Genomic DNA, 16,777 nt, shown 5'->3' with positions numbered 1-16,777 from the left:
ATATGGCGAATGGGAGGCGCGCCTTAATTACGAGCGGAGATTGAGAAATAAAAATAGCTCCTTTTAAAATTGGTGGCCACCAACGTTAACACACGATTGCATTTAGAATTGTTACTGGCTGCGCAATGACTAGGCTTATAAAAGTCGGTTTCAAAAATACACAAGCAGCAATTTTATTCCACAAAATTATGCAAAATGAACCTATAGACTGATAAGCATGACTGGTCAAATGTGTTTTAAGCGACTAATGGATTAACGGGTAACATCCATACTCTGAATTGAGTAATACACTCAAAACCACATGCATTATCATATTACCCAGCATGCTCTACTGCAGGTTGATTTTCAGAATTGTTTCTTTCAATATCTTTTTTTTTGCATGTACATTTATTGGTTGAGTCATCTTATGAAACACAAAGATCAATAACATAGATTTTTTCTAATCCAATCTGTTAGCAATTTTATTTATTAAACCCGTTACTGAGACAGTTGTTCCAGTTTAGATGATTTAGGTAGTCTCAGTAATCAATCTGCCCTCTGGCAGTCATTCTGAATGCAGGTTGCGGGTGATTAAAGGTAGTCAGCAAAACATTATTGCGATGCGCAAGATGCAAGACTTCGCTCTCACAGTCAAACACAGTATTTGAGCAAGTGGAGGAGATTAGCATCGCACTCCAACGCTTTCAGTCGTTGCAGAAATTGGCCCACAATGTTGGCTTACTTTGTGCATCTACATAATATCGCTGACTCTACATTTAAAAAGTTCCACTTGTTGGATATCCTTACTTTGGCTGGATTCCAATTTGGAATTACACATCACTTTGCAAGCCAGCATGACGTGACTTGCAGGCCTGATGTGGCCTATAAACCAGGAGCTTCAGACCACCGTGTTAGGGTATAACTTGGCCTTCAAAGAACAGCCTTATATTATATGTAATGTCATAAAGACTTTACTGTGAAAGATAAGCTGAAAGTTCTCTGTAGAACCCTTCATAGAGGGGTAGAACACTATGTAAACGGTTCTACCAAGTACCAAAAATATTTTATCTTATGAGGAAGTCAAAGAACCCTATATGGTTCTACTTTTAGCACCTTTAAGAGTGTAGAGAGGGGCCTCCCGGGTGGCGCAGTGGTTAAAGGCGCTGTACTGCAGCGCCAGCTGTGCCACCAGAGACTCTAACCGGCCGTGACCGGGAGGTCCGTGGGGCGACACACAAATGGCCTAGCGTCGTCCGAGTTAGGGAGGGCTTGGCCGGTAGGGATATCCTTGTCTCATCGCGCACCAGCGACTCTTGTGGCGGGCCGGGCGCAGTGCGCGCCAGCCAAGGTTGCCAGGTGCACAGTGTTTCCTCCGAAACATTGGTGTGCCTGGCTTCCGGGTTGGATGTGCGCTGTGTTAAGAAGCAGTGCGGCTTGGTTGGGTTGTGTATCGGAGGACGCATGAATTTCAACTCACGAAATTGGGGAGAAAAAGGGGTATAATTCAAAAATAAAATAAGAGTGTAGAGAGATAGAGACGACAAACCTATGTTGGAGTGTTTGAGAAGACGGCAGATGCGAGCCTCTCGATCCAGCTTCTGGTGATCTGTGGAGAAGACCAAAAAAAACTTAGTTAGGGAATCTTATTTCACGTAAAAGAAAGATTCTCTAATATACAGTCGTGTGTATGTATGTGTGTAAGGTGTGATTGTTTGTGGAGGTGACTCCAATTTTTTGGAAGCTCCAGCTGTGGAACATTGCTATGCCAGCACTTTGTCTAGCAGGGGAAACATGATGAAATTGGAACACACACACCCACGCCCCTCGTCGTCACTGTTAGCAAGGAGGTTGCGAGAGGTCAGAGGTAATCTGGGGTAAACCTAGCATAGAGAGTGAGTCAGAAGTGTGACTGCTACAGGGCTCCAAAACAGAAGGAGAGCATGCACAGACACAGCACTTATTTGCATTAATTAAATCTGAGTATTTGATACTGCAACACTGAATATCTTAAACTCAAGAACTGCCAATTTCATCTGAAACCCTGTCTAACAAACAAACACACATTAGACCCACGCACAGACACTGCAATGCACACCCATCCTGCTTTCTCTTCACATTATACATTTCAGCCAAACAAATGCGGCACTCCTATACTGCTGCTAACCAGCCTTACAGCCAAACACACAGTTCCCCCACCTTTCCGCCCCCCCCTACTATTCCTTAAGCCTTCCACCTCCCCCATCACTGCTCTGCCTTCTTCCATTCCTGATTGCCTCTCTCCCCTACCATCTTTCCCACTACCCCTCTCCCTTTTCTCCTCCCCATGTAGGCTATAGACTCTCTCTCTCCCCCTTCTGCAAAGGGAAAAAGTACAGAAACTTGTCTCAATTCACTACTGGCGCATAGAGAGCAAGAAATAATTATATGAACTTTTCATTTGTGAAAAGAGGTAAGGGCTGGGCGTAATTGCCAAAATATCATCACTGCGTTTCTCATTTTTGACGGTATTTGGTGTTTCTGAATATGGGTATTGCATGGTAACAAATTCATTCTAAGTGGTTAATGGGCTTTCTCCATTCTGACTGCATTATACTGTTCAACCAAAAACAAATAGGACAAAACTGACAGTGAAGTACTCCTATTTGCAGAACATTGCATAGGAATCAAAATCCTCTTTTGGAGACGACTCAAACTCTGGTACTGAACCAATGGTTTTTTAAATTCCAGCATTCACTTCAAGCATTTCAATAAATGTCTTCATTTGCTGCACTAATTTGTTAACATTTACACACCGTCAGGTTCTTCTTTTGTCTTTGTATGCCTCTATTTGACAGAATAATTATTCTCCTCAGAAGGCATTTTTGCTTCAACTTCACTTCTTACTTCTGTCACTAGGGGTAGTCAGACGATTTTCTGGGATCCATTTGGCACGCTTGCCCTCCAGAAGTTGTTAACTTGTGTTAGCTAGCAGCCCTCAGTTGTAAGCAGTTTTTTTTTAAAGTTTTTTTAACTGGCGACAATCTTCTGTCCTCTTTTAGAGTCATTAGTGAATTATTTAATGTAACGTAAAATATGAAACATTAAAAAACTATTGTAGACGGTAAAGTAAAACTCCAATCTGGTCTGTGAATGAATGAATGAATAGCGGGATATAGTTTACAGTTTACCACCCAGCCCTAGAAAAAAGGATCACAACTTCCCATTGCATGTGTGGTGCGTGTTCAGCACGGCATACTACAGCTTTTGCTGATTCTTTCGATTATTTCTTGATGTGTGCATGTCTGTGTATGGGCGTGCACAATGCATGTGTGTATGGCGGTAGTAGATGGGACAGAGAGTGCTGCAGGGTTAACTCATTACTGGCACTTCCTGCTGTTCTCTAATTGGCCATCTGCTCCACCGGGAGGCGGGCCTATAGCCATGTTACATCAGGGAGAGAAGGAGAGGCAAAACACACACACACACACACACACACACACACCACTAGCCCGCCTCAGATTATGACAGTGTTTAGCGGAGCTTTAAGAGACTTATTACCCATGGGGCAGTGCGCTAGGTCAAACAGGCCCAATGGTGCTAAAAACGACACTTAAATCCTTAAATCCTACCAGGCACACTGCCACCGGTGTACACACACTACGTATAGACGGGTTGCCTGACGTCGTCACAAAAACGATGGCCGCGCAACGCACAGGCACTAGGCTGTGCGTTATGATTCTGAACGGTCAGATAGCTAGCAACGACGGCAAGAAGCTGACGTGGTGAATCTTGGGTAGCTCGTCGTATCTTGTTATTGATTACATGTCTTGTTTTGACTCATGTCACGTCTACGCTAATATGGCTCAAATTCACTAGCTAGCTAACCAAGAACTGTAATGATGTATTTGAGAGACAAGGGCTCATTGTGAAAGCGTATTCACGTTTCCAATATTCATTGAGAGGAAATAGTTGACATGTTGTCAACAATCCTTTGATTCTAAGCCTACCCCATCTGTTTTCCCCCAAGGGTTGCGCACGCATCGGTTTTGTTGCTAAACAACCCAACCATCTATGGCTATAATCTCTAAAATTTTCCCTTCTCACTTTTCCTCCTCCTCCCTACACTCTCTGTCTGCATCTCCCTCCACCTTTCCTCTCCGTCTCTAGACACAGATCACTGCAAGACTGTCTGAGTCCCTCCCATCCTGACACACACACATTTAAATTCTGTACAAAGCTTATCATTTCACTGCTACCATGACCAGATTGTTTCAGAATACCAAATACCTTCCCTAATGTGACACTATTAACACACACGCAGGCACAGAGAACGAAGGGGCTAACAGGGAGGTGTGTATGATCCGTGGGTTCTTAGACTAAATATATATCTCATCAGGGGCTAACTGGATTAGCCTCGATACTGACCAATCCGCTAGCTACTGACGGGTGGGAGGAAGTGAGAGAGAGCAGGAGGGGTATCGAGCAAAAAGCCAGGACTGCTCAAACTGAACAGAAAAAAAAAAAGAACGGGCGAGCGAGAATGCGTGTTGACTGCAGAGGAGGGCAGCTCTGAGCTGAGGCAGCACACAGTCCCCAGACACACTGTCTATGTGTGTGTGTGAGAGAGAGTCTGTATGCTTAGAAAAGTCGTGACCCCGTATGCCTACAGCCCACAGTGGAGCTCGGCCTCCTTGGTAAACATAGTTCCCACATAACCTACCACCCCCTCCCTCCCCCCACACAATCTCAGAAGCAAAATCTTGAGTATTGAGCAGACTATTTTATCAAAGTTAGAATGTATGATAACATTTGTCACAAGAGATTACACAAACATGACACATTAGCTACTCATGGTCAACTGAAGACATCTGACAGTCACCAATTTGTACAGCAGATCACTGACAGCTCACAGGGATGAACATCGCACCCCTCCCCACAAATCTACCACTGACCGCTGTGTGTGTGTGTGTGTGTGTGTGTTACCTCTGGCTGAGAGTTTCTTGGTGTTGATAATTTTGGCAGCAAACTCCTGACCTGATGATTTCTTCACACATCTGCGGACCACTGAAAACGCTCCCCTGAAAACAAGGCAAGCAATGATCAGTTCTGGGTCGGGGGGGGTTGACATTTAGTATACTAACGCCCAGGCAAACACACAAACAAACACACACAGAGGGGTTGGCACTCAACACTGATACACAGCAAGGAGCCATACAAATGAAATTGACAGTGTACTGCAGGGCTCTCCAACCATGTTCCTGGAGAGCTACCATTCGGTATTTTCACGCCAACCCTAATCTAGCACAACAGATTCTAATAATTAGCTGGTTGATAAGCTGAACCAGGTTAGTTACAACTGGGGTTGGAACGAAAACATACAGGAAGGTAGCTCTCCAGGAACAGGTTTGGACGCCGAGATTGCAGAGCTCGCTCTCAAATACAGGTCTACAACACTGCTGGTTGTTCCTTCCCATCTAATCAGGTACTGATCCAGATCTACGACGCCGAGGTCATGTTCAGTCGGCACAAGAACATATTCCAAAAATAGATTGAACCGAAAAGGTAGGCTACTATCGGATCTACTCCAATAAGAAAATACATTTGTTTCCCATTGCAAAAAGTTTGATACTTTGTTCCCTAATGAACACATCCCTGGTGAGCAAGAGGACTTTGTTTAATTAATGGAATTAGATTAGTCAATAAATCAACTAACTACTAGGTAGGCCTAGTAGAGAAAACCAGTAGTAGTGCAGACCAGTATGGCAGAACAGTCCATCATTACTTTAAGATATGAAGTTCAATCAAGACGGAAAATTAAAAACGTTGAAAGTTTCTTCAAGTGCAGTCGCAAAAAACATCAAGCGCTATGATGAAACTGGCTCTCATGAGGACTGCCACAGGAAAGGAAGAACCCGAGGTACCTCTGCTGCAGAGGATATGTTCATTAGTTAACCGTACCTCAGAAATTTCAGCCCAAATCAGAGTTCAGAGTTCAAGTAACAGACATCTCAATATCAACTGTTCAGAGGAGACTGCGTGAATCAGGTCTTCATGGTCGAATTGCTACAAAGAAACCACTACTAAAGGACATCAATAAGAAGAAGAGACTTGCTTGGGTCAAGGCCAAGAAACATGAGCAATGAACATTACACCGGTGGAAATCTGTCTTCAGATTTTTGGTTCCAACCACAATGTCTGTGAGACGCAGGGTCGGTGAACGGATGATCTCTGCATGCGTGGTTCCCACCGTGAAGCACATGATGGTGTGGGGGTGCTTTGCTGGTGACACTGTCAGTGATTTTTTTATTTTATTCAAGGCACACTTAACCAGCATGTCTACAGCAATACGCCAACCCATCTGTTTTGCACTTAGTGTGACCATCACTTGTTTTTCAACAGGATAATGACACCTCCAGGCTATGTACGGGATATATAACCAAGAAAGAGTGACGATGATGTTTCAGATGACCTGTCCTCCACAATGACCTGACCTCAACCCAATTGAGATGGTTTGGGATGAGTTGGACCACAGAGGGAAGGAGAAGCATTTGTGGGAACACCTTCAAGACGGTTGGAAAAGCATTCTTCATTAAGCTGTTTGAGAGAATGCCAAGAGCGTGCAAAGCTGTCATCGAAGGGTACTTTGAAGAATCTCAAATATAAAATATTTTGATTTGTTTAACACTTTTGGTTACCACATGAGTCCATGTGTTATTTCATAGTTGACATCTTTACTATTACTCTACAATGTAGAAAATCGTTCAAAAAAAAATTAAGAAAAACCCTTGAAAGAGTAGGTGTCTCCTAACTTGACAACAGAGCAAGGATGGCCAACTCTCTCCTGGAGTGCTACTGGGTGAGCATGCTTTTGCTCCAACCCTGCTCTATCACACAGCAGCTCAGTCTTGATTAGGATACAAGCTAGTTAAAAATGTAGCAGGTGTGTTAGAGCAGAGCTGGAACCAGGTTAAACCCTGCAGACCCAAGCCAGTAGCCCTCCAGGAGGGTTGGCCACACCTAAATTAGAGGACAAACAGAAGCAGGTTTAACTACTCTCCCAGCTCTCACTGGAAACAGCCACTCTGTAGCCCAGTATCTACCTGTGTTAGTGCTACAGTATCTGGGTAGCTCAGTTAGTACAGCATGATGAACATAACACCAGATGTGGGTTTGATTCCCACTAGGGACACCGATAAGAAATGTATGTGCGCAGTACCTGTAGATCAAATCTCTTAAGTGGCATATGTTTATAGCTATATTATAATAGTATGTACCAAGAGGTCTGGGGCTTTATGGCAGTGTGGCCAACTCTGGTTGTTCTTCCTAGATGGCTAGACTGTTTATGTTGATCATGATAAGAGTAGCATACGTGTCAGAGAAGCAACTGTTCTACATACACTGCTATCTGAACGTTCCACAACGTTGAACTACTCAACGCGGCCCAGGTGTGTGAACTGATAAACCAATCATGGATCAATAGAATGCCGGAGACGCCCAGACACTGCGACTATAGCCAGGGTCTGGGGCTAAAGAGATAGGAATACAAAACAACCATCATCAGTCGAGAGGATCGAGCCACCGACAGATGCCCATAATAATAATAAAACGTCCCGGTTCTCTCAGAAAAAAAAGCCATCGAGATTCTGAGAAACCGCATCACGCTCACCCTTGCACTTTTAAGCCACAGCGACAGAGTGTGTTAGGAGGCTTATAATGCTACTTATGGCATTTATATTTACGGCTGCTGTATGAAGGGGTGCAGGGTTTTACATAATGTGCCAACAATATCGCTTTCGGAGGAGTCCGTGTGGGCTATAACTATAGATCTATGTTCGACACATCAGATGCAGACTTATACACAGCTAGCTAAAACCGCAGTTTAGACAAATTACCTAATATTGTACAGCCACAGACAGCTAGTAATCATACATGTTAACATTCAGCACAGTCAAACAGGCTGCTAACGCAACGTGCCGTGCCAGCAAATGTCAGTGTTTTCGCTCAAACGCTTCCTGCCTGGCAATTTTCAGCAGACCAAAAGACAAGGCGTTGACACACCAACGTTACATTGTTAGCTAGCTGTGCTATCGCATATACACACAAAGTGCATGAAATACATACATTGTAAACTCTGTCCCTAACCTACGACACGCAAGCTAGCTACCTTCTGTCAACAACCAGCAAAACACAATAGGGTCAAGCTATCGCAGCTAGCTAGCTGGCTAAAGAAGGAGAAAGTTAGCATACGGGGGTGGGGAGAAGGAAAGACAGAGAGCAAGGCACTGTGCATTAGCAAGCTAACGTTAACAAACGGCGACAGTCGCTTACTTCCCAAGCTCCTCGTAGAGTTGGTATTCATCTGTAAAGCGTGTGGATGTAACGATAGTAGTAGCCATGGCTGAGCGGGGGGGAAGGGTCTCCAAGCCTCGGTCAGGGTACGGCAGGCTGGGTCTAGGGGAGGACTGTCACCCTCCTGTACTAGCTACGGCACTGACAGGCTGGAAGAGAGAGAGAGCGAGAAGGGAGGGGTTGCCAGAGACAGAACCACGCGAGATGTGAGCAGGGTTTTTGAGCGGAGTCATGTAAATCAGAGTGGGGCAGTATTCGGTGATTCAGCGGTTCGCGAGCTCTAGCAAAACGTTTGAAGACATAACAACCCCTCCCCTCCCGCCTTGATTTGGGTGCAACCCAATATAAGGAAGGTGTTCTTAATATTTCGTACACTCAGTACAAAATTTGAAGGATTCAAATGTTAAAAAAATCTATACATCCTTAAAAATGAACACAAAACATCACAAACCGATAAACACAAGAACACAGTTTTACATTCAAAGAACCAACATTTGAAAAGCTTAAGAGTATCAACAACATTATTTTTCTTACTGACCTTATTATTCAATGTGGCAAAGTAATTTAATTCAAACCTTTAAAAATATTGACTGATAGTGTTCTTAATTTCATTTTATAGATGTAATATTTAGCAAGTATTAAACAAATGAATTACATGCTGTTCTTTAGTGAAGAATCTTGGATTATCAAACATAAAAAGAACATCATAAACTTGCAGATGGATGTCTTTACCAAATATTTTTCCCAAGTCCCGGTGAATGTCTACCCATAAAATAATTACATGCACTGTAAATCCTTTCCTGTTCTTGTTACAGTAACTTATAGGCAGCCAGTTGCCTGTAAATTACTGTGAAATAGGTACAGTATGTTACATACTGTATTTTATGGTGTCCAATACTCACTAATATTTTTTATTGTTGTTTTTACAGTAACTTACAGGCAGGCAACTGGCATTTTTACAGTAATTGTAACAAATTAATGAATGGATGGATTAATGAAATTCATTGAGGGGGGATGGGGTTTTGTATTTTACAATATGTTACCATAACTGCATGGGATTGGTGCAAGCAGGTTGGCTGCTAGGTAATGTGTTTGCATATTACAGCATGAAGGCCAGTTTGGAAGCCTTTGTTAAAGGCTTTTACAAGTGCAAGTGATATAAATAAAATACAACATGTTGGTATTTTATATCACGTGCACTTCTAGTGGGAACCCGTCATTTGTATTTATTTTTCCCTGTTTTGCATGTTATTTTGTCATTAATACATGTCACATATCAGTTTGCAAACAATATAAGTAAATATTAAAACATTTAGTTAATAAAGCCGCATACAAACATTATCTTTTTTTGCTTTCTTGAATAAGGCAGCTCCAAAATGCAGGTGTTTCAGCCTAGCTCAGTGCTTTCTGTGGTGGTGGGGCAGCCAGCAGAAAATACAGAGCGTAGGGGTTGGTAATATTTTCTAGTTGTCTCAGTGTTCTGGCTCACTGTTCTGTCAGTCAAGGGTAAACTACATCACCGCAAAATCAATGGGGAGAGCTTAAAATTCAAGCCCCTTGGGTGCTGCCATAGAGTTACATTAGAAGTGGCCATCCAAGAAGGCTCAAGGTCATTGGCCACAGATAAAATTATGTCAAATCAAATTATATATACCATAGCTTTGATTGGACCGATCATAGGTGAGACCAAAAATGTCTTGTATGCTGCTGCATAAATGATGTAATATGCCAGGGAGATATGTATACTGTAGCTAAGAAAGTAACACTAAGTGTCTGTTGGGCTAGTAACAGCTTACTACACATGTGCCTCACCCTTATCATTTGGTCCCTTTCCCCTCATAACTTAGCCTACTGTTCTGACTTGGTGGTGCACACGTTTTAGAGAAATGTCTTAATCAAAATTATGGATAGCCCCTTATCTGCTCGGAGTCCCCTTATGCCATAGTTTGTACATCTCAATTGTTAGTAGAAAGCACATTTGTTTAAGCAAGTCAGCCATATCAGCTATGTTTTTTTCAAAGGCAGTAAATGTGGCTGATTGAACTGTTTCACTGCCAGACAAGGCTCCGCTGGTAGCCAGATGTACTAATGGTAAGGTGGTGGGACTGCTGTTGGGACTCTGCTGTTGGGACAGCTTTATCACCGTTGTAGTGCAATTAATATATTGTTTATCCTAGCCACCGTGCTTCTACACCTGCATTGCTTGCTGTTTGGGGTTTTAGGCTGGGTTTCTGTACAGCACTTTGATATATCAGCTGATGTAAGAAGGGCTGTATAAATACATTTGATTTGATTTGATTTAATGTTGTGGCTTTGTTGGCATGCATCTAAACATTCGTTTTTTTTCGTTTGCTCCACCAAGATTTACGTGCTACTGCCCCTATACACATTTAATTGTTGGGGAACTACTACCACATACCAGTGAAATTGGTACAGCACTCTCACTAACAGGTTGCACAAATTAAGCCTCAAAATATGTTAATAAGCCTGTAATGTTGTCTGATTCACAGCAATAAAAAGCTAGATAAAACAGGTTCAAACTATTAAAAACTGAAAATAACTAGAGAAACTGAAGCCTTTATTTCTTTGTACACCTTAAGAAATTCAAACAGTATAGAGCAAAAATCAAAATTATATTGTATCAACGTTCAGGCAAAGACAACAAAAAAACACTATTTTCACAATGACCCAAACCTGTGAGTCCATAACTAAGGTTGTGTCCGTAAATTCAATCTGGAGTGCCAGAGTGCGTGTTAAGAGTGCGCTCAGGGCGTTCGTAAATTCAAAGCATTGTTAATATTGTTTGTAAATTCAGAGTGTTTCGCTCTCGGAGAGTTCATAGCGCACCCTGGAAGCTCTGGCGGAGGAGTGGGGCTGATCTGAGCGTTCTGACCTCACGTCAGTCAAGCACCCAAGCAAACTGGCTTTCGTTGGCTTACTTCCAGAAACAAATGAGAGAACGCCTCACTCTGACCAGTTTACGCGCCCTAAGCAGAGCTATTTAGACTGCTTTCATGTTATCCAGAGCATTGGTGACTAACTGTGCTGCTGGCAAGAATTTAATTACGCTTTCTTGCCGACGTTTACTGACACCGGCCATATCCACCGGTTTTGAGCGTTCGTAAATGCATCAGTTATTCTGCGCTCTGCCACACTCAGATCGATTGCTCTGAATTCGGAGTAGATTGCCAGTCTGAATTTACGAGCGCACCCTAAAAACACCCAATAATTGTCCTTTTATAATCCCAAATCCCGCCCTGTACACAACTCAGTCCAATAGAAACCCGATCCGCCCCGTGACACGGTTGCAAGAGCGAGAGACTCAGTCGTTATAATCTAACACAAACCAGCCTTAAAAAGTAAAGAATATCAGTGTGGCAATAAAATCAACAAGGAAAAAAATATTGATCTCACCATGAGATAAGAAAGGGAAAGGGGGGTACCTAGTCAGTTATCCAACAATGTATTCAACTGGAAATCCCCCTTAGAATGTGTATACTCTCACTGTTTTGAGAGGTGCACCAGTAGTGTAGAGAACTGGAGATCAGTGCTTGGAGAACAACCAACTGTTACTTTGCCCCATCATCCTTCAAATGAACTCTACGATAGAAGATGCCTTGGTGGTCTTCAAACCCAATGCATTCTGGTCTGCTGTCCATCTTGGTGTTTTTTGACATATGTCACACACTTCTGGGTTGTTGTTTTGATTTCAATTAGTGTGTTGGGCAGATCACAGCGACATTTGTTGGAGACGACAGCCAGACATGGAAAGACAGCCCCAGTTGCGGGTTCAAAGGCTCTGGACAGAGCATCTGGGCCCAGGTTAAGGCAACCTTTCCGGTAGTGGAACTTGAAGTGGAACTGCTGAAGCCTTAGGATCCATCGAGTCAAGCGAGATGTGGTTTTGGGGCAGTTGAACACCCAGGAGAGGGCAGCATACACCTCAAACTCTACTCCTTCAAGGTAGTGCCTCCATTTCTCTACATCCCAGACAACATCAAAACACTCCTTTTCAGAGGTAAAATAGTTACATTCCGCTCCACGGCTACCTCTGGAGGCGTAGGCGATCACCTTCTCTCCTTCTAGTGTGGTCTGGGTTAAGATGGCCCCCAGCCCCACTTCACTTGCGTCAGTATGCACTTGAGGTTCAACTGAGTCAACACAGTTGGGTCTTGTGTAACAGTATAGCTTCCGTCCCTCTCCTCGCGCCTACCTGAGCTCAAACCGGGGACCCTCGGCACACATCTACAGCTGACACCCACGAAGCATCGTGGGTGAACAACTACTTCAAGGCCTCAGAGCTAGTGACGTCACCAATTGAAACACTATTAGCGAGCACCACCTCTAACTAGATAGCCATTTCACATCGGTTACACTCATCCCCCTTTTGACCTCCTCCTTTTCCGCAGCAACCAGTGATCCTGGTCAATAGCATCAATGTAACAGTTTTGCTTCCGTCCCTCTCCTCGCACACATCAACAACTGGCACCCACGAAGCATCGTTACCCATCGCGCCACAAAAAAAAAGCAGCCATTGCAGAGCAAGGGGTACAACTACTTCAAGGTCCTCAGAGCGAGTGACGTCACCGATATTAGCTATTAGTGCGCACCACCGCTAACTAGCTAGCCATTTCACATCTTTTACACTTGCAAGACACCATTCAGAACATCTACACATCCATAATACTTCCGGCTCCGATTGAGATGGCCGCCTCGCTTCGCGTTCCTAGGAAACTATGCAGTATTTCGTTTTTTTACGTGTTATTTCTTACATCGGTACCCCAGGTAATCTTAGGTTCCATTACATACAGTTGGGAGGAACTACTGAATATGAGAGCAACATCAACTCACCATCATTACGATCAGGAATATGACTCTCCCGAAGCGGATCCTGTGTTTTGCCCACCACCCAGGACAATGGATCGGAGGATCCCAGCCTGCGAACCTAAACAACGTCGCAGTAAAAGGGGCAAAAGAAGCGGTCTTCTGGTCAGGCTCCGGAGACGGGCACATTGCACCACTCTGTAGCATACTACTCGCCAATGTCCAGTCTCTTGACAACAAGGTTGATGAAATCCGAGCAAGGATAGCATTCCAGAGAGACATCAGAGACTGTAACGTTCTTTGCTTCACGGAAACATGGCTCACTCGAGAAACGCTATCAGAGTCGGTGCAGCCATCTGATTTCTTCACGCATCGCGCCGACAGAAACAAACATCTTTCTGGTAAGAAGAGGGGGGGGGGTATGTATTTTGATTAACGAGACGTGGTGTGATCATAACAACATACAGGAACTCAAGTCCTTCTGTTCACCTGGATTAGAATTCATCACAATCAAATGTCGAACGCATTATCTACCAAGGGAATTCTCTTTGATTATAATCACAGCCGTATACAGTGCCTTGCGAAAGTATTCGGCCCCCTTGAACTTTGCGACCTTTTGCCACATTTCAGGCTTCAAACATAAAGATATAAAACTGTATTTTTTTTGTAAAGAATCAACAACAAGTGGGACACAATCATGAAGTGGAACGACATTTATTGGATATTTCAAACTTTTTTAACAAATCAAAAACTGAAAAATTGGGCGTGCAAAATTATTCAGCCCCCTTAAGTTAATACATTGTAGCGCCACCTTTTGCTGCGATTACAGCTGTAAGTCGCTTGGGGTATGTCTCTATCAGTTTTGCACATCGAGAGGCTGAAATTTTTTCCCATTCCTCCATGCAAAACAGCTCGAGCTCAGTGAGGTTGGATGGAGAGCATTTGTGAACAGCAGTTTTCAGTTCTTTCCACAGATTCTCGATTGGATTCAGGTCTGGACTTTGACTTGGCCATTCTAACACCTGGATATGTTTATTTTTGAACCATTCCATTGTAGATTTTGCTTTATGTTTTGGATCATTGTCTTGTTGGAAGACAAATCTCCGTCCCAGTCTCAGGTCTTTTGCAGACTCCATCAGGTTTTCTTCCAGAATGGTCCTTTATTTGGCTCCATCCATCTTCCCATCAATTTTAACCATCTTCCCTGTCCCTGCTGAAGAAAAGCAGGCCCAAACCATGATGCTGCCACCAGGACTGTGTTTGACAGTGGGGATGGTGTGTTCAGCTGTGTTGCTTTTACGCCAAACATAACGTTTTGCATTGTTGCCAAAAAGTTCCATTTTGGTTTCATCTGACCAGAGCACCTTCTTCCACATGTTTGGTGTGTCTACCAGGTGGCTTGTGGCAAACTTTAAACAACACTTTTTATGGATATCTTTAAGAAATGGCTTTCTTCTTGCCACTCTTCCATAAAGGCCAGATTTGTGCAATATACGACTGATTGTTGTCCTATGGACAGAGTCTCCCACCTCAGCTGTAGATCTCTGCAGTTCATCCAGAGTGATCAGGGGCCTCTTGGCTGCATCTCTGATCAGTCTTCTCCTTGTATGAGCTGACGGCCAGGTCGGCCAGGTCTTGGTAGATTTGCAGTGGTCTGATACTCCTTCCATTTCAATATTATCGCTTGCACAGTGCTCCTTGGGATGTTTAAAGCTTGGGAAATCTTTTTGTATCCAAATCCGGCTTTAAACTTCTTCACAACAGTATCTCGGACCTGCCTGGTGTGTTCCTTGTTCTTCATGATGCTCTCTGCGCTTTTAACGGATCTCTGAGACTATCACAGTGCAGGTGCATTTATACGGAGACTTGATTACACACAGGTGGATTGTATTTATCATCATTAGTCATTTAGGTCAACATTGGATCATTCAGAGATCCTCACTGAACTTCTGGAGAGAGTTTGCTGCACTGAAAGTAAAGGGGCTGAATAATTTTGCACGCCCAATTTCTCAGTTTTTGATTTGTTAAAAAAGTTTTAAATATCCAATAACTGTCGTTCCACATCATGATTGTGTCCCACTTGTTGTTGATTCTTCACAAAAAAATACAGTTTTATATCTTTATGTTTGAAGCCTGAAATGTGGCAAAAGGTCGCAAAGTTCAAGGGGGCCGAATACTTTCGCAAGGCACTGTATATTCCCCCCCAAGCAGACACATCGATGGCCCTGAACAAACTTTATTTGACTCTTGTGTAAACTGGAAACCACATATCCTGAGGCTGCATTCATTGTAGCTGGAGATTTTAAAAATACTTATCTGAAAACAAGACTCCCTTAATTCTATCAGCATATCGATTGTGCAACCAGGGCTGGTAAAACCCTGGACCATTGTTATTCTAACTTCCGCAACGCATATAAGGCCCTCCCCCGCCCTCCTTTCGGAAAAGCTGACCACGACTACTATTTGTTTCTTCCAGCCTACAGACAGAAACTAAAACAAGAATCTCCTGCGCTCAGGTCTGTTCAACGCTGGTCCGACCAATCTGATTCCACGCTTCAAGACTGCTTCGATCATGTAGATTGGGATATGTTTAGCATTGCATCCAACAACAACATTGACGAATACGCTGATTTGGTGAGCGAGTTCATTAGAAAGTGCATTGGCGATGTCGTACCCACAGCAACTATTAAAACATTCCCAAACCAGAAACCGTGGATTGATGGCAGCATTCGTGCGAAACTGAAAGAGCGAACCACTGCTTTTAACCAGGGCAAGGTGACCAGAAACATGACCGAATACAAACAGTGTAGCTATTCCCTCCTCAAGGCAATCAAACAAGCTAAGCGTCAGTATAGAGACAAAGTAGAGTGGCAATTCAACGGCTCAGACACAAGAGGTATGTGGCAGGGTCTACAGTCAATCACGGATTGCAAAAAGAAAACCAGCCCCGTCGCGGACCAGGATGTCTTGCTCCCAGACAGACTAAATAACTTCTTTGCTCGCTTTGAGGACAATACAGTGCCACTGACACGGCCCGCTACCAAAAGTTGTGGACTCTCCTTCACTGCAGCCGACGTGAGTAAAACATTTAAACTTGTTAACCCTCGCAAGGCTGCAGGCCCAGGCTGCATCCCCAGCCGCGTCCTCAGAGCATGTGCAGACCAGCTGGCCGGTGTGTTTACGGACATATTCAATCAACCCTTATCTCAGTCTGCTGTTCCCACATTCTTCAAGAGGGCCACCATTGTTCCTGTTCCCAAGAAAGCTAAGGTAACTGAGCTAAACGACTACGTGATGTGCTTTGAGAGACTAGTCAAGGACCATATCACCACCACCCTACCTGACACCCTAGACCCACTCCAATTTACTTACCGCCCCAATAGGTCCACAGATGAAGCAATCGCAACCACACTGCACATTGCCCTAACCCATCTGGACAAGAGGAATACCTATGTGAGAATGCTGTTCATCAACTACAGCTCAGCATTTAACACCATAGTACCCTCCAAACTCGTCATCAAGCTTGAGACCCTGGGTCTCGACCCCGCCCTGTGCAACTGGGTACTGGACTTCCTGACGGGCCGCCCCCAAGTGGTGAGGGTAGTGCTGATCCTCAACACTGGGGCCCCACAAGGCTGCGTTCTGA

At 43.8% G+C, this 16,777-nt stretch overlaps 1 protein-coding gene across 12 annotated transcripts in view; it reads right to left on the bottom strand.

Moving 5' to 3' along the window:
• LOC139376619 (calcium/calmodulin-dependent protein kinase type II subunit gamma-like) overlaps positions 1-8,515 on the bottom strand; it is a 40,399-nt gene extending 31,884 nt beyond the window's left edge. For 6 of the 12 annotated variants that reach the window (XM_071119405.1, XM_071119400.1, XM_071119408.1 and 3 more), the window contains exons 1-3: positions 8,287-8,453; positions 4,942-5,036; positions 1,526-1,585 (exon numbers count right to left, since the gene is read on the bottom strand). In XM_071119405.1, the coding sequence (XP_070975506.1) occupies positions 1,526-1,585; positions 4,942-5,036; positions 8,287-8,354 (223 nt within the window). In that variant the 5' untranslated portion in view covers positions 8,355-8,453. Of the gene's footprint in view, positions 1-1,525; positions 1,586-4,941; positions 5,037-8,286 lie in introns of all 12 variants that reach the window. The other 6 variants (XM_071119399.1, XM_071119406.1, XM_071119402.1 and 3 more) reach the window with 5 other exon arrangements.
• Between the last annotated feature and the right edge of the window lie 8,262 nt (positions 8,516-16,777).

Source organism: Oncorhynchus clarkii, chromosome 20 (genome assembly GCF_045791955.1).
Source record: "Oncorhynchus clarkii lewisi isolate Uvic-CL-2024 chromosome 20, UVic_Ocla_1.0, whole genome shotgun sequence".
NCBI classification, from domain to species: Eukaryota; Metazoa; Chordata; class Actinopteri; order Salmoniformes; family Salmonidae; genus Oncorhynchus; species Oncorhynchus clarkii.
Note: the sequence above shows the minus strand (reverse complement) of the source record. Positions and strands in the feature narration are given on the sequence as shown.